The sequence below is a fragment of the Callorhinus ursinus genome, unplaced genomic scaffold, assembly GCF_003265705.2.
Source record: "Callorhinus ursinus isolate GAN/ISIS: 27379988/994484 unplaced genomic scaffold, GSC_fseal_2.0 scaffold13, whole genome shotgun sequence".
NCBI classification, from domain to species: domain Eukaryota; kingdom Metazoa; phylum Chordata; class Mammalia; order Carnivora; family Otariidae; genus Callorhinus; species Callorhinus ursinus.
The window spans coordinates 22,044,733-22,063,073 of record NW_027397075.1 but is presented as its reverse complement, the minus strand read 5'-3'; the positions used below and the strand labels follow the sequence as shown (position 1 = coordinate 22,063,073).

Sequence of the window (18,341 nt, the reverse complement as noted above, 5' to 3'; positions counted from 1 at the left end):
ACTGAGACTTGCAAGATGACCTAAGGTGTTTTTTGGGGGGGCGGAATAAGGGTTATTATTGGCAATATCAAAATTACAGTATTGCACTGATATTAATTTCTTGATTTTGATAACTACACATTATGTGACATAAAGTCCTCGTTTTAGGAAACACAGACTGAAGTGTATAAGGGCACAAGGGGCATTATATCTCAAATTTATTTCAAATGGTTCAGAAAGAAATCTATATATTTGAAGCTAAATATATTTAACCATCTAAATATATTTTTTAAAAATCTCTATAAATATATTTAAAATATCATATATAAAGAGGGACAAAGAAGGGCACAGAGAGAAAAGGAGGGGAGAGAAGAAAAGAGAAAACAAAATGTAGAAAAATGCTACCATTTGAGGAATGGGTATATGCACTTCTTTGTACATCCTCCTCTGTCAAATGCCTGTTCATGTTCTTTGCCCATTTTTCTATAGGGTCATTTATCTTTTTCTTAATAATTTATAGAAGCACACTACATAATAAGAATGTTAGGGGCACCTGGGTGGTGCAGTCAGTTAAGCGTCCAACTCTTGATCTCAGCTCAGTCTTGACCTCAGGGTCATGAGTCTGAGCCCCACATTGGGCCTACTTTAAAAAAAAAAAAAAGGAAACAAAGAAAGAAAAGAAAAATGTTAATCCTCATTTTTTCCCAACACATCATGCCCTTTGTTATAGGGCAAATTTAATTTTTACAAAATCAAATCTTTAAGACTTTCTAATGAGTATTCCTAATCACAATAATGGTGATGTTTGGGTGATGGAGCTATGGATGTTTTCTTCTTTTATGTTTCTTTTATCTATAGTTCACAAATCTTTATGAAGCACTATTACTTTTTTAATGACAAAAAAAAGTTGTATCTTAAAATGAGAAAAATCCAATCAGGACTTTACATGGAACCTAGAAAACTGATCCTAAAACTCAAATAGATTTATCTAACAAATTCTCTCTTAATGGCCCTTGGGAGACAAGAAGAGCTAAGCCAACCACAAAGAACAAAGGGAGTTTGGGACTTGGTTTAGAAAGATCAGTACTTGTTGTAAAGTGGTAGTGGCAGAGGAAGAGAAAAAGAAGCTAAAGGAGAAGTACAGAGAGTCCAGAAACAAACCCACATATAAAAAGAACAATGATGACAGATTATTCAATAAATGGGATTAGGACAAATTATACCTGTAGAAGAACACTGAGGCTAGATCCCCTTCCAACACCACATGCAACACAATATAAAATCCTCAAAGTGGAGTGGAGGAGACCTAAATGTGAAAGAACTTTTATTTATTTTATTAAGAAAACAGAAGGCACTCTGGTAGCTAGCCTCCAGGTCAGCCTGCAGTGATCCACACACCCTGCTATGGCAGTCCCCATGCCATCTCCTCCCCAGCGAGTAGGGCTGTGACTTCCAACATACGTGACCCTAAGACAACGAGTTTCTATCTCACTCTGCTGCCTCCCTCACTCACTCAGGGGAAGCCAGCCTCCATCTTATGAGGTCACTCATGTGGCTCTGGTAAAGGACCTAAGACCAAGTGAGGCCTCCTACAATAGCCTGCACCCACGACCAGCCGTGTGAGTGGACTATCTTTAAAAGCAGGTCCTCCAGCTCTAGTCAAACCTTCCAATGACAGCAACCTAAGTGACATCTCACCTGCAAACCAACGACAGAGGCGAGAACCACCCAGCCACACTGCTCCCATGGACAGGGAGTAGGTAATAAATGTTTATAGTTTGTTTTAAACTAAGTAGGTTTGGGTAGTAATCTGCTAGCAGTAATACATCATTAATAAACAGACTTCCGTTATTACCTCAACGTAAGCAAAGAGGTTCTTCATGATGATACCGGAAGCCAAAACTATAAAGCAAAGATTGATACATGTACCAGTGTCAAGATGGAAAAGTTTGGCACAACAACAAAAATTAGTACACAGGCAGAAAATAGTAGGAAGGGAAAAATGAAGGGGGGGAAATCAGAGGGGGAGACGAACCATGGGAGACTATGGACTCTGAGAAACAAACAGGGTTCTAGAGAGGAGAGGTGTGGGGGACGGGTTAGCCTGGTGATTCTTTTTAAATAGGGCACATATAGAATGGAGCACTGGGTGTTATATGCAAACAATCATGAAACACTACATCAAAAACTAATGATGTAATGTATGGTGATTAACATAACATAATAAAATAAAATTAAAAAAGAAAAAAATTAGTACAAATGCAACTAAGAGAACAAGCCACAAACTGAAAGAAGGTATTTGTGATTTGGATAAATTATTACTATCAATACCTGAATAATTCCTACTAATCAACAGGAAAAGGACAAATCATCCAGTACAAAAAACTCTGAGTGGGGACAAAGGACAGAAAAAGCAATTCACAAAAGAAATTAAATAGCTGGGGCGCCTGGGTGGCCCAGTTGTTAAGCGTCTGCCTTCGGCTCAGGTCATGATCCCAGGGTCCTGAGATTGAGTCCCACATCGGGCTCCCTGCTCAGCGGGAAGCCTGCTTCTCCCTCTCCCACTGCTTGTGTTCCCTCTCTCGCTGTGTCTCTCTGTCAAATAAATAAATAAAATCTTTTAAAAAAAAATTAAATAGCAATAAACACATGAAAAAATTCAAAACCCCGCCGGTAACTGGAGAAAGGCAAATTTTAAACACGCAATACCATTGTCACACGCCGGAATGACAAACGTTATGTTTGACAAAACAAAGCGATGGCAAGGAGAGGACACCTCTCCGGAACCGCTGGTGGAGTCACCTGGTGACAAGCACTTTAGGAAACAAAATACACAATCTAGTAAAGGTGAAGGATGAGCATCCCCAATGACTTGGTGATTTCTACTTGCAATAATATATCCTAGAAAATAATTTCACATATACATTACAGAAACACTTATCACACCATGGTTTGTGATAGGGAAAAAAATTAGCAACCACTTAAAAGCCCTTCAACAGAACAGTTTGGTAAACTGTGATTTATTCATGCAAAACCACACAGCAATGCAAATGAAGAAATTAGGGTTCTGTGTATCAATATAAATACATCTTAAAAACATAATGTTTAAAAAAAGGTGAGGATAACGTGCAATATGGTATCATTTGTGTAAAGCTTGAAAACATACTAGTTCTACTGTTAAACATTTATATTGTTTATATAGGCATTTACACGTAAGAAAAAACTTAAAATACAAATGGGTGAGAATGCTAAGCACTGACTCAGCGTACCTCTGGGTTACGTAGGGTAGGAGGAGAGGCAGCAATGTGAGGGAGGGATGCACAAATTGTATCTGTCCAATAACACGCAAAAAAACAATTAACATAAGAAACGGAACTAGCGAATACACAGCAAAATGAACGAGCGCAAGCTTCTTCGTAACTCTTCTTTCAACAAATACCCACTGAGGGCCTAACAGTAAGGTCCAGGCACTGTTCGAGGCTCTGGCAAACACGGGAGTGAACACAGCTCTCCTACGCTCGCTGAGCTTCTGTCCGGGAAGGTAAAGGCGGCCCATAAAAACAACAACAGAAGGGCCAATGTTGGCGCACGCTATGAAAATCAAGCAGGTGGTGTGCCAGAGATGAGGAAGGAAGAAAAGGATACTGCAGACCGGGTGGTCAAAGACTCTCTGAGAAGGCACCTGTCCCGAGAAGAAAACGAAAAGCTCTTTGAAAAGCCAAGGCAAGAGTGTGACGGGCAGGGGCGGCCGGTGTGTGGCGGGGATGCCACCAATCCACCTGAGGAACAACTCCATGAGTCTGCCTGCACTGTAGTGGGCGAGGACACGAGGGCAGGCCAGGAGGTGGGCAGAGGCAGACGGGAGGAAACCCAGGGGTAAACCAGGTTTCCATGGAGCTGGACGCTTCTGCAGTGGGAGGAAGGGCTCGCTCAAGAAAAGGAATACACAATTATGAAAACAAAATCAGGTCCTAACTGAATTATTTCTTTGGAATAAGAAAGGAAACTCCAGCAAATTATAAATCTTGAAGAGTTGTCAACCACATCAAAACATCTTAATTGATAACATGATTATTTTTAATAATTAACTCCCTGCCACACTTTTGCATTAATTTGAGAGACAACAGTTTAGTCTTTCATCTGAAATACAGGGTAAAACTTTGTTTTTTATTACTGATTGTTTGGAAAGGTTTCTTTCAGCTTCCCAGCTCTTGGGGATGCCATGTAAATATGTCAAATTATTGAATGGGTGAAAACCTCTTTTATGTTTCTTTCACATAGGAGCTATAAGATTAGGAGAATATTCAGTAAATTTGCAAATGGTCCATCTTGGCTTCTCCTCCATTGCCCACAATTCTTCCAGTGTGGGCTAAGTGCCACAGGACAAGTTCCTACGCCCACTCAGCCTCAGGCCCTGCACCATCGTGGGCAGATGCCAGCCAGGAGGTGTCCTTACACCTGGTTAGCTTGCAACCACTAAACTATCCATGAAAGTGACTGTAAATAACATCAGTGTATCCCACGCCCTTCTCCTTGGGGTTCCCCAACTGCTGGTGTCCACCTCAGCATAGTCTGAAAGGATGGGGAGTGTGACAGGAAGAAAGTCACAGTGGAAAACTATAGTGGCCTCTACCGATTTTGGTCCAGCCTAGGAAACGGCCTGCACAACCAACAGGCTGTAAACTTTAGTTAGCTCTGTGGTAGACCCACCTCTGTCCACATCATTCTGAGCCTTAAAGACTATCAAAAAGCAGTTTCAATTCTTTCTTCTACATGAGACAAGAAACCATGGGAGGGTTCTGATCAAGGGATCTGAATTCCATTATAACCAGAACACACCAAGAAATGCACTGAACCTAAGGCTAGCCTCTAAACCTCCTCAAAAAGAGGTATCCAGTACAAAATAGACCAAAAGTATGCTTTCATATCCTGAAAAATTTTTGTTACCTCTTTCTCGCATTTCTGGATTTAAAATCCCAGGAACTGGGGCACCCAGGTGGCTCAGTCAGTTAAGTGTCTGCCTTCGCCACAGGTCATGATCCCAGAGTCCTGGGATCAAGCCCCACATTGGGCTCTTTGCTCAGCGGAGAGTCTGCTTCTCCCTCTCCCTCTATACACCCACCCCCAATTTTTGCATGTGCACTTTCTCTCTCAAATAAATAAATAAAATCTTTTAAAAAATAAAAATAAACAAATAAAATAAAATCCTAGGAACTACAAATCCAGTCACCCCATCGCTTCCCCCACAATGACCTGTACTTGGAGTAATTTCTCAGTTTACAAGTTTCTCATTACAGAATGTAAGAGCTATATAAATGTGATAAAGAATGGCAACCTTCAAAAGCAGGATATTCATTTACTGGGGGTCCTTCCACAGCTATTTTAGGAAGAGAGGCACTGCTCCCAGCTGTGTGGCCCCCATCTTGAGAGCCCAATGCTGGCCCTTCCATTGGTTCAGGGAGACCAACAATAGTGCTAATAAATCCCCTTGATACTTGTATTGGCAAAATTTAACCAGTAACTTAGTTTTTACAAACAATTAAGAACTCTGAATTGAAGAGGTAAGTATGCAAGAAGCAAATAATAGTAAACCAGTCAATCATGAACGCTGAAGTTGCAGAAAGCATCTGGGATGGAGAGGGCAAAATGATTAGAAGCTGCTGGACCGGAAATGGTGCAGGGTGATACATTCCTCTTCCGCTGCTACTCACCCCAGACCTCCTGTTCCACCTCCCATCCATCCGAGCTTTGGGGAAAGGGGTCAGAGAGGAGCACAGAGCTTCTCACCACACAAGCACTCATGCTACTGAAATACTACAAAGAAATAGGAAATCAGGGAAGGCCCCAAAAGAGGTGGTGGCTGGGGGGGGAATCTATGTACGAACTGAGTGAGAACACAGCTTAATGTAACACACAGAAGAGCCTAACACAGATGGAATAGTTAATTTAGGTGTGGGAGACTGAGGAGAACCACTGCAGGAAGAGGGAATGTGGGAAACATTGGTCCTAGAGTGGCCGATGTGGATGAATCCCAGCTAGCACCTTAGCCATAAGTAAAATCTAAATAATGAAGACAATGACAAGATGGATTTATATGTTTCAAATCCAACATACACCACAGAAACTTTAACTTAAGATAACATTCAAGTGAGAAGCTGAAGCACTTGAAAAACCTCTGATCTAGAAAAAATCCACTGACGTTAATGGATTCTCCAAAATCTAGAGTTTCAGATTAAGTGTTGCATAACCCAGAGAGTTTTTTAAAAATCAACTAGATCTACAAGGTTTGTAAAGAAAAACTAGTCTCCAGCCCCCCTCACCAACACTTTCTTTCCCCACAGGTTTTCTCTAGTTAGCTGTTTTGGAATTTCCCTTCACATCTCTAAGTAATGCAGCATGTTTGTATCACTGTTTCGTGAATGGCCAGGGTAGGGGATTCTCCAGCGACTGCCTGATGATGATGTTTAAGATTCAACTCTGTTTCCTAGTCTTGCCACCCTCCTCACTTCCCACCCCCACGGTCTCAATACTTTGGTTATTAGATCAATAATGGAGGCTTTTATCATTATGACTACACAGGATATTCAGAACTGAGCCAAGTAGCAAACACTAATTACCTTTCTTTTCCTGCATAACATTTTGTCTTACTTGGAATTAATAATTGCCTGGCTCCTCATTTACTTAGTTTTCTGTATACTTATCCCTATGTATTTACCTACTACGTAGTTATCCCTAATTAACCTCAGACTCTCCAGTCTGACAAATCCCCTTTGAATATATTCATTCACATCAGGTTTCTATCAATTTCATCTCCTTGAAGAAGTCTCTCTCTGCCTTCCAACTTGCTCCAGTCTGGAGGGGTCAACCTGGGCTGGCTGCACAGCCACCACCCTGGGTCTGAACTCCTCTCTCCACTCACCTGGGTTCTCCTCTTCCTTAACACACTCCCTCCTTCTGGGGGAGTACATTCCGCAGCTTCCTGAGGGTTTGTGGGAGGGATCTGTCTCTCTGAAAATATCTTTATTTTACTCTCAATCTTAAGTCAGACTACTTAGACTAGTTTGGGTATCATTTGTCTTCAAATTTTAAAGGTACTGCTGCTCCATTATCTTCCTACTTCTGCTTTTTTTTTTTTTAAGATTTTATTTGAGAGAGAGAGAGAGAAAAAAAGAGAGCACAAGCAGGGGGAGAAGCATAAGGAGAGGAAGAGGCAGACCCCACTGAGCAGGGAGCCCGATGCGGGGCTCCATCCCAGGACCCAGGGGATCATGACCTAAGCCGAAGGCAGATGCTTAACCAACTGAGCCACCCAGGCGCCCCCAAACCAGGATTTTAGCTCTGGCTGCATCACTGAACCAGTTCTGTGATTTTAGACAAGTTACTTCTCTTTTCATCTGTGAGATTTAAGTATAAATGCAAATGAAGTACTTGGCATATATTAATTACTCAATACATCTGACCCGTTCTTGCCGTCCTCAGCGATCTATCTTGGACCTTTGCTGCATAGGTGCTTACTAAATAAATGTTAAATGACTTCAAGCAGGGCTAGTTTTAGGTGTTACCTGTGTCATCTCTCCTGTTCTTTCATTAGTAGCATTTTGGTGAGATCTATCAAAAGCTCTGTCTACACCAGAACTTAGAAATTATGCTACACAGGCATACCTTGTTTTATTACACTTCGCAGGTACTGCGTTTTTTTTACAAATTGAAGGCTTGTGGCAGCTTTGCATAGAGCACTTGTGTTGGTGCCATTTTTCCAATAATATTAGCTCACTTTGTGAGTCTGTGTCACATTTTGGTAATTTTTGCAATATTTCAAACTTTATCATTATTATATTTGTTGTGGTGATCTGTGAGCAGTGATTACGACTTGCTTGAGAACTCATGTGATGGTTAGCATTTTTTTGTTTGTTTTTTTAGCAATAAGGTATTTTTAAATAGGACCCCCGCATCGGGCTCCCTGCTCGGCAGGCAGTCTGCTTCTCCCTCTCCCTCTCCCTGCTCATGCTTCTCACTTGTTATCTTTCTCTCTCTCTCAAATAAAAAAAAAAAAAAATTAAAATCCTGGTCTGACTTCAGAACACAGGCGTGCTAACAAACTGCCTCGTATTAACAAAAACCTCTTCTTCCCAGGCACATGCTTCCCAGAAGTCTCCCTCACAGTCAAATGTGGCCTCTTGACTGAGTTCTAGCTAATGAACTCTGAGGAAGGAAGAGTGCTACTTCCAGGCTTGGCCTACCAAAAACCTCCCCAGGGGGGATCTTTCGGTGTTCTTTCCCTCTCTGGCTTCGTGCAGATGAGCACACGTGGAACCATCTGCTGATGACAGAGGAGTCACAAGACAGAAGGAGCAAGAATCAGGAACAGCGTACTGTTTTTGGATTTGGCCAAGCAAGACACAAAATTCAAATGCTATTAATCCACGGAGATTTGAGGTTTATCTGTTTCAGCAGTTAAACTCAACACCATATTGCCTGAAGGAACTTAAACCTTTAGAGGAAATACTCCGGGTATATTAATATCTATCACAATATATACACACAGCACCAAGAAGAGGACAAACGTAGATTTACAGAGAAAAGTATGTGCAGATAAACAACAGCACTCACAGCTGGAGAGATCGTAGAAGTAAGTATCAGTCTGTGCTGATGGGTAAGATTTACGTAATTATATATGTGGCACCCCCAAAAAGGTATTCCAAGAAGAAAACATGGCACACGCCACCAGGTAAAAACTGGAAAGGTAAGAACTTCACGGCCAATGGTGAGCAGTAGTATCAGGGGAAAGAACGGCAGCCGGACGCCAGACAAGAGCACCCGGTGATGACATGTGGGCCACTTTCCGACCAACAGTGAGCTACTGGAGGCGCAGAGCAGAAACCCAGCGTAAGTCCGACTGCACCATCAACAGTGGTTCAGGACTGAAAGAGCAAGGAGGGCCTGAGACCCATCCGTTACCGGTGGACATTACAGCGGTCCAGATTCCATCATTTGACAAATTATTTACTGATTACTTACTTCGTGTGCACCGCGGCCGTGGGGATGGGAAAAAAACAGATGAACGCTAAGGAAAAATCAGGCAGTATTTGGTTGGAGGCAGTGGGGCTATGTTAAGACAAAGGGAAGAGTCAATAATGACTGTGGTCTCATGTCTGACTGCCTAGAAAAGGGGGCAAAACAGCATAATCAAACAGAAAAGGTGGGAGATGTCATTGTTTTGGAAGAAATGGTTAGTCTGCTTCAAGACAGGCTGAATTTAAGGAAACAGGCGCCATTTTTCAGGTTAATTACTAATCCCCACTTCCAGCTTACGTATTCAATCAAAAGACCCTAGCCCCTCATCCAACCTAATTAAAAAGCATAAACAGGCCCCTGCAGCAAATGTGAGCCCTGTTAAGGCAGCATTCAGAGGAAGTGGCCTCGGGGTGAATACGACTTCAGTCCACTGTTTCCCAAAGAGTGTGTCATGACTCATCAGTCATCCTCTTCCTACGCAAATCACTGCCACCAGCCCCCCCCCCCCCCCCCCCGCCCCTTCCCCTCAGATCCCACTGCAGAAGGCGTGAGAAAAAGAAGCTGCATCTAAGAATTTGGGACAATCTTACCAAGCATAAGCACTTTTCGGAGTTCCGCATTGTACACTTACCCTATACTAAAGAAACCTTTTATTTTCTTTAGTCCAGGGGCATCTCCAAAACTTAGTGACCCAAATCTATTTCTGAGGACTACCCACCTACTAATGACATGCGCTTTGGGAAATGGGACACCGATGATAAGCCTCTGGAAGGCAGAGAGAACCTCTTATCAATCTTTGCATACTGATGGCCCCTAACATGGTATGAAACACACAGGACACAAGGTATGCTGAAAAAAACAAACACTTTACAGGGTTCCTAAAACAGTAAAAGCCACGTATTTTGGTCATTTCCTAAATACAATTCCTAAATACCACGGCTCATTCTCAGTGTTTTATACAAGTTCTTTAGATGCTTGATAAAAGCTCTGCATCAGTTTACTGCACATGAGTGTATCTGTGATCCCAGCACCACTGCAGACGGCGTACTTGCCTTTGCTTTCCAAATGAAGCCCATCCTCAAAATCAATCACATCTGACTCACACTAAATAATTACTCAAAACTGAGCATTCAGGAACCGGCCTCTGTAAAAACTGTCAAGTCACATGTCACGGTAAGTGACCCACGACATGGCCACTGCGGTCTGATCAGGGGATGAGCAGTAAAGGCCCGTGCTCTGTAAAAACTGTCAAGTCACACGTCACAGGAAGTGACCCCACGACATGGCCACCGTGGTCTGAGCAGGGGATGAACAGCACAGGCTGTAAGTTACGGAGCAGAAAGCAAGGGAAAGGAGACCTGAATGGCAAATCAACTTTTTTCCCTTCCCCCCACCTAGACAATTCAGGTAAAGGAGGGTCACTTATTCCAGTCTCCTGCCCTCCCCAGGGCAGAGAGGAAGAAAAACATGGTGCGGCTGGGCGGGGGCAAGAACAATCTGTACCCCCTCCAGGCTTTATTCAGTAGCTCTGGGCCAAATGAATCAACATGTTTATCTGCTAATACAGCTGAGCTCATTTGAACGTGTTATGCACTTGAAAGGAAACAAACTTTTTTCAAATGGAACCAGTAAAATTCAAAAAGTGTTTGTTTTCCGTTTCAGCAACTTCAGTTAAGGTCTTTGTTTGCAAGGACCAAAAATTATATGAAATAAATCTTTCATTGTGTCAAAATGTTTATTCCAAACTGAAGAAGAGTTAAGGAAACTCGGGCTCGAATGCATTTGATCTAAGGGTCAAGGACGGTCTGACTTCGCGTTCTGCCAGCAGTTTTTCCAAAAGTTGCTTCCTGTACTCGGGAATGTTCCCTGTTCTCGCACAAACAATAATAAGAGTCATTTGATACAACCACCTTCATTATTCTTTCTTTTAAATTCACTGTTTGGTAACAGCAAAGGCTACAGTCATTAATTCTAATCAGTACTTTGAGCTCTTAATTACCATTATATTTCTACTCGCTTAATATTTGTCAGGCAACAATTTTACTTTATTAGTTTATTCAAAAAATATGTCCTGACTGTCAATTACATGCCAAAACGTTATAGACGGAGGTCAGCAAAAGAGATGTGGTCGCGGCCCTCCAAGAGCTTTCAATCCAGCTGGGAAGAAAGCTATTATGAAAGCAGACATGTATACAATCCAAACAACGAAAAGGGGGAAAAAAAAACATGTAAACATACAACATATCTAGCCCAGGGGTCAGAGAAGGATTCCTTTGGGTAGTGACGAGAGCGCTGAGATTAGCATAACAAACATTCAAACACACACACACACACACACACACACACACACACACACACACACACCCCAAATCACCCTAGGAATAAGAATGTCCATAACTCTTGAGAACAAAAAGGTTTGTAAGAGCAATGGTAAAATCCACAGGACTCTGGCGATAGCTTCATGCAAGCAGCACCAAACAGCACTTATCTCTGTAGGAAGAAAAGCAATGGCTACTTCTGGTGTATTTCCACTCAAACCTAGGTTTCACAGCTAGAATTATTTTCCAATGAAAAAGCCAAACATCAGCTATTAGTCTAGTAACGTTCAATCACCTCAAGTCCTCCAAACACATAAACTGAGTTTATAATAATAAATGTATCCCAAGCCTCAACACCCCATAAAACCCAGGTCGCAAAAAGGAGACTTTTTCACGGGTCTCAGGATCACGTTAGAGCAGAAGCAAAGTTTCATAAATCATCTTGCAGTAGAACACTTTCACTTTGCCAGTCGGGAAGAAGACCAAAAGTGGAGAAGTGACACATTCAGTGACCTCACTCATCTAGTTAGTAGTAGGAAAGGAGGCTAACCAGACCCTGAATCTCCCGAGCCCCATTCCCATGCCCTTTCTTACAAGAGCAAATCAAACGACAGCAAGGAACACAGGTATTGCAAATAAATAAGGCAAAATTTTAAAACACAGGAATCCCATTTCAAAAATGTTACACACCTCCAACTGATCTGCACTTCCCTTAAGTCCTAGAAAAATAATGTTCCCTCTTATCACATTCCACAGAAAAGCGAAATGAAGGAAACTTAACATTTATTGACCCTACAGCATCCAGGAACCAGGCTGAGTGCTTTATTTACTTTAATGCCACTTTATCCTCACAGCTACCCTCTGAGTTAGACATTATTCATCTCATTCTACTGAGACTCAGAAACATTAAATAATTTACCAAAGGTTACACATACACAGCAGAAAATGGCAGAGACAGGGTTTGGATTCAAGTCTGTGTGACTCCAAATCCAGAGTCACTTTACCACAGAAAAGTATCTCTTCATAGGAAGATTTTACACAAAGCATTGAGGTCTCCCAGAGAACCCACCAGTGCCCGTTTAACTGCTGATGGAAAGTTTTTTTCAAGTTTAGTCTGGGAATCCAATAATCATTTTTTACAGCATTTTGAAAGGAAGTACCAAGTTTTAAACAACTACTTTACAAACAAAAGGTAGAATACACTCATAGGTTAAATACTTTTTCTATTTTCTTTTTGGCATCGCTTTCAAGCCCACCATCACTGGCACCCAGAAAAGCGTTTCAGCTATGCACTTCTGCGAAACGCTGGCTCACGAGCAATACTGAGAAGGATGCAATAATGCGTGATCACTTCAGTGAACCGTTTAAGAAAACAGGAGCTACATTTAATAATTCTGGTTTCTCCACCAGTGGATAGCTCATTCACAGCTTCAAGTGGGAAAGGGCATCCACTCTCAAAACCTAAGAACCAGTAGTCCAAATAGAGCAAAGCACGTTAAGAATTAAAGGAAGACGGATTCTGGATTGCGCAACCACCACCCACCTCCCCGGACTCTGTTTCCACTTTCTGGGCTCCGCTAAGTCAGTTACCACTCATGGGCAGGTTCTCAGCTTCCCATACTTAGCTGGTACCTTCTGTCTGCTGTCAGCTCCCCTCCAGTTCTCTTTACCCTCATGGAAATATGCTTTTGTTTTTGCCATCACTTTAGAGAGAAGAGAAGAATGTATTTTCTCTGATACTACCACTTGAGGGTTGGATTTTTTTTAAGGTTTCTCTTGATCCCTACAGTGTCCGTTTTCTCCCCATACTCCCAAGTATCATTCCATCCTCCACCTCTTTGCTTCTTCTGACCTCTCTTTTTTCATGGAGGCTTTCCCCAAATGTTCAATGGTTTTTCAATGTTGAGTCGTATTTAAGAATGAGGCTCTGAAAAAAACCGAAAAGGTCTGTGTGGGGAAACGGGGCTCGTCAAGTGGCAGAATTCATTTCCGGCCGCTCGGGCAGCGAGCCCCTCCCCATCTGAAGCCGCTTCCGTCTTCTGCAGGGCCGAGCAGGGCAGGATTCCTGTGGACTTCCGGGAGGAGAGCCGAGAAGACGGGAGGAGTTCCACAATTCAGATGTAGAGTTCCCTTACCTTCCTGTTTTGAGTCAATCAGCCACCCACTGCCCGGGTTCAGAATACAGGCACTTCTTCAATTTTCTATTTTATAATTTTAATTTTATAAAGAATAAATCTTGGGGGGGGGGCCGGGTGGCTCAGTCAGTTAAGCATCTGACTCTTGGTTTCAGCTCAGGTCCTGCAGGATCTCATGGGTCATGAGACTGAGACCCTCGTGGGCTCTGCACTCAGTGGGGAGTCGGCTTGAAGATCTCTCCCTTTGCCCCCAGCTCGCACACATGCGCGGGTTCTCTCTCGCAAATAAATCTTTTTTAAAAAAAGGCGGGGGTGGGTAAATCTTGGCCTCCCAAAGCCAGGAGTTGCTGGTGGACAGTCACCTATCTACACAGAGTGTACAGAGAGAGAACTCAAGGATTCCACCTGTAAGTGGAATCCATTTTCTGGCCAATCCCTGTTTTCGGCTCCCCTTCTGACCCCTGCCTTCCTTAGTGTCTGGTGCTTCCCAAAGCTGAGCCTCTTGGGAGCTTCAGGACACAGTATTGGACTTGCTGCAAGTATTATGCACTTAACAGACCTTTCCTCTCTGCGGAATCTGATGCCACCTATCCATCTGCTGCCTTATTTCAAAAAAAGTTTAGCAATTTCCATCTCCTGTTGTAATCTCATTCAGAGGGGAATAGAGATTTTTTAAAGGGCTACAGATTTTCTGTTTTGCAAGATGAAAAACGTTCTGGGGCTGGATGGCTGTACAACACTGCGAACAGACCTAATACCACCAAACTCTATGCTTTTAAAAGTGGTTAAAATGGTATATTTTCTGATGTATATTTTATTATGTGTATGTTACCACGATTAAAAAGAACTTTTTTTAAAGCAAGGTTGATAAAAGTTACCTCTTCAAAAACTCCTTCCAAGATCACCCTATGCAGTTATCTTTCTCCCTGGATATGGTAACCATCTGACAGTAGTATATCTGACAGTTCACTTTCTTTGCAGCACTTACTATTATATGAAATTATCCTATTTATTTAATTGCTTATTTATCTCTGTCCTCCAATTAGAGAGTAGGCACCTGGGCCACCTTCTAACCTCACTTATGTATTATGGTAATAAGAATATGGTAGGAAAGCATTCAATAAACATTTGGTAGATAAATGAATTAATTGGTTTCTGGGTCCCACCTAGACCTAATGAACGAGATCCTGGAATCCTCAAACACTGATTTATAAAAACAGAAAATTTGCTATTTATGACCCAATTAGCACCCCTCCTTCCAGCCAGTCAAAACAATTTGACACATTTGACCCTTAAAACAGATATTCTCTTCTCAGCCAAGACCCATTTGCTTTTGATTGGAGGACGGAGCAACAGGGAAAGTGGGGTAAAAGAGGAGTTTGTCATTATTTCCAAACAGGAATTCCTGACAACATGGCAATATCGTTCCTTTAATATAATTCTTTTAAAAGGTTAGCACATATACCTTACCAGAAGAGCTTCCACATCATAAAGATGTTTAACGACCTATTTTATCATGTAATTCAAATGTTGAGTTAGAAAAAAAAAACAAAATCTGTTTTTCATTTATGTTCTTGAGAGTATGTAACTTCCTACAGGATTCTGTTCTATTATCTTCCCTCTCCTGTCTTTAAATCTCACTTGCCATTTCTATAGCTCTCTCCTAGACAGCAAATGTATGTACCGCTCATTATAAAAAATATTCACTTGATCGTACTACACGCTCAACCTACAATCTTATCTATTCCCCCCTTACCACATCAAGCTCTTGGAAAAGTGCTTTCTCATTTCCCGTTGATTCCTCACCCCTCCACTCATGGTAACATGGCTGCCAACCCCTTCACCACGAGCTCCTCTGAAACTCACCATGGATTTCCCCATCTGTTCAAGTTCCCCTCCTCCTTCCGCATGACTAGATTCTGGTCATCGTTAAAGGACAGCAGACAGGTCCAGGTGTGAACCTGGCTCCAACATTTACCACCCTTTGCTGAGCTGACTCAGGGGCTGATCTGACTCCCTAAGGCACGAGTTACTTGAAGGGAGTCACTACTTACTCATCTTGATATGCCTGAGTCCACACACTACAGCACAGAGCAGACACGCAGTAAAGGTTTGAGGGAGGTTGAGAAGAAAGACCAAGGCGTGGAGGAGGGAAGCAGGGAGCAGAAGATACAGGAAACAGGTTTATCATCTTTTTTAACCCTAAGTACAAAGCGGAAAAGTTAACCATAAAAGAACCTCAATTAATGTTTGCTGAATCTAAACTGAATGAGTATATACCACCTATTTAATGGTCTGGTTTGGTTCAGTTTCGCTGAACATTCACATTTAGAATTCTGAAAATTACACATTTATATTAAAGGTTTGGTTATAAAAATCACACTGTTAACTACTGTTGTAGACTTATTAAGCAAATTCAGTTTTAGAAATTACCAGTCAAGGAAGTAATAACACACTTTAGCATTCTTCAACTTCCAGGTGGTATGGAGGAGGGGCACAGTTAAATCGGAGTCCACCTGAAATGAGGCGGAAGTCAAAGGCCAACAATGAAGTCTGGCGATTGGGTAGTAAAAAAACTCCACAGGTTTCCTAAAATTAACTTTTGGATCTCTGAAGAATCTGTCATAAATAAGTTGGGGTAAGTTTAAAAGGGCTTTTCCAAAAGTCTGATTTGTTACTAAAGGAAAAAGAAGATATCCCTAAACTTAAAAACAAAATACACATAAACAAATTGCTTTAAATAAATGCTCTTTTATGTTTCAAGGGAAAACTAGTACTTCTGGACACTAATTAAAAGTGAAAAGGGGCGGCGCCTGGGTGGCTGAGATGGTTGAGCGTCTGCCTTCGGCTCAGGTCGTGGTCCCAGGGTCGTGGGATCAGGCCCCGCATCAAGCTCCTGGCTCGGCGGGGAGCCTGCTTCGCCCTCTGCTTCTCTTCCTGCTCGTGCTTTCTCTCTCTCTGTCTCTGTGTCTCAAATGAATAAACAAAATCTTAAAAAGAAAAAAAGTGAAAATTAAAACACCTCTTCGCAGTTAAAAGAGGATGAGGGCAATTCCTGGAGGAAAAAAGAAAATCAAATTCCCCAACTTCTACTTTATGTAACCTAAAGTGCACCCTTCATGGCTCCTGCTCTCCGGCCTTGTTTCCAAGTTTGTATTCCCTTTCCGGGCTGTTCACGGTCACGGTTCCCCTGGGCTCCACCCCAGCCAGCCCTGGGGCGCGCTCACTGAGCATGCGCGGCTGCACCTGCAGGCCTGGCGGTTACGAGCACCCCCTTCAGGACTAGATGCTCCTGCCTGAGCTTGGCGTCCGACCCCACTACCTACTAGGTGTGTAATCAGAAGACTTAACCTCTCTGGGCCTCAGTTTACTCCCATGCTAAAAAAAAAAAAGAAAAGGACAAAACAGTACCAACCTCACAGGGGTGTTGTGAGAAGCGAGTTAGTTACTAGATACCTCACGCTGAGGATGCTGCCCGGCACATACGTGATCCCAAAGTAGTGGCTCCAGGACGGACCGCCTCATTTATCATCCAAACCGGGGCACTTTGGAGATGTAAAGAGGAGGAGACTATCAATCACCACACCAGAGCAACAGGCATCAACCAGAACTGTCCTTGGCAAACCAGGACGGAGTCACCCAATAAAATACCGTTGGTAGGCAACAGCTTCTGTCCTACAAATATCAGAGTTAACCTAATATTGTTCACTTCCAGTTAAACAAACTACTTTAGACTATTATTTCTGAAGGTGGGTTCAGTGCGGAGGAAAGGGTAGAACAGGTCAAAAAAAGTTTCAGAAACACCAAATTAAATAAAGTGAAACAAGTTTACCATCTAGTTTCTACCCAAAAGTCACTGGTATACTAGTGTGCCTCATTTGATTTTATAGCTTCAATTACTTTTATTTTGCAACTACAAAGTTCTTATGAAATGAAATTTAAATGAGCAGCTGGCTTTTTACTAATATAAAAGGTTACCTATCTGTGGTCACTGCTGTTTTCCTTAGTACCTATCCCTTAATGAGTACTACATATTCGCTGAATGAATGAATGAATACCAAAAAAATTTCTCATGAAAAATGATTTCAGGAACTAAAGCTAGATCAGAAAGAAAGTAAATTCTAGTTGGGGGTTTTAGTTGAGATTCTTTGGTTTTTTCTAATACACAATTCCAGTACAGCCCATAGGTAAGAATGGCATTGGGTGTCGCACTGGATTTCCCCTTGACTAAATGCGGCTTGGTGACTCAAGAGGAAAAATATTCCTAAAAGACAAAAATAACAATAGTAGTAGCCAATGTATATGGAAAATACTATGCTCAAGGGCTTACACATACATTATTTCCTCTGATCTTCATAATAATCTTTAAGTGATACCTGGGGCTTGGTCATTGGGAATCTTAGCAGATCCCATGTCCACAACTGATTCCAAATGCCTGACCGAGATTTTCTTTTTTGTAATTTTGTACACCTCTTTTTTGCTGGCACAATTTTATGGGATAAATTTCAACACAATCCACCACCAAGCCACTGGTAAGGTAGCTAACCAATACATGCTCAAATCCAGTTATGAAATGGTCCATATGAACTCTCTACCCCAGGTGGTCTCAAAGGGCAGCATGTCGTAGGCACAATGCAGCTGTGACAAAGGTCAACTATGTAACTGTACATTTATAACTATACCCTCGTGACTTACAATAATCTTCCTAGCTGAAATTTATCAGAAAAGATGGAATAAATAAATATTCACAGAACACAAATAATTCTACATATCAAATTTTGGAACTGGAAGGAACTTTACAGACACTAATCAAAGTAAAATGTTATTGAAGAAAAATCAAACGCATTTCTGCACTTCATCCTTAAACTAGAGAGCAAGTATTTATTACTAATTA

At 41.9% G+C, this 18,341-nt stretch overlaps 1 protein-coding gene across 3 annotated transcripts in view; it reads right to left on the bottom strand.

The window, feature by feature from the left end:
- AKT3 (AKT serine/threonine kinase 3) overlaps positions 1 to 18,341 on the bottom strand; it is a 318,344-nt gene that overhangs the window by 262,204 nt on the left and 37,799 nt on the right. For 2 of the 3 annotated variants that reach the window (XM_073899912.1, XM_073899913.1), the window contains exon 1: positions 13,165 to 13,189. The exons of the other annotated variant lie outside the window; for it this stretch is intronic. In XM_073899912.1, coding sequence (XP_073756013.1) covers positions 13,165 to 13,178 — 14 coding nt within the window. In that variant the 5' untranslated portion in view covers positions 13,179 to 13,189. Of the gene's footprint in view, positions 1 to 13,164; positions 13,190 to 18,341 lie in introns of those variants that run through there. 3 annotated transcript variants of the gene reach the window in all.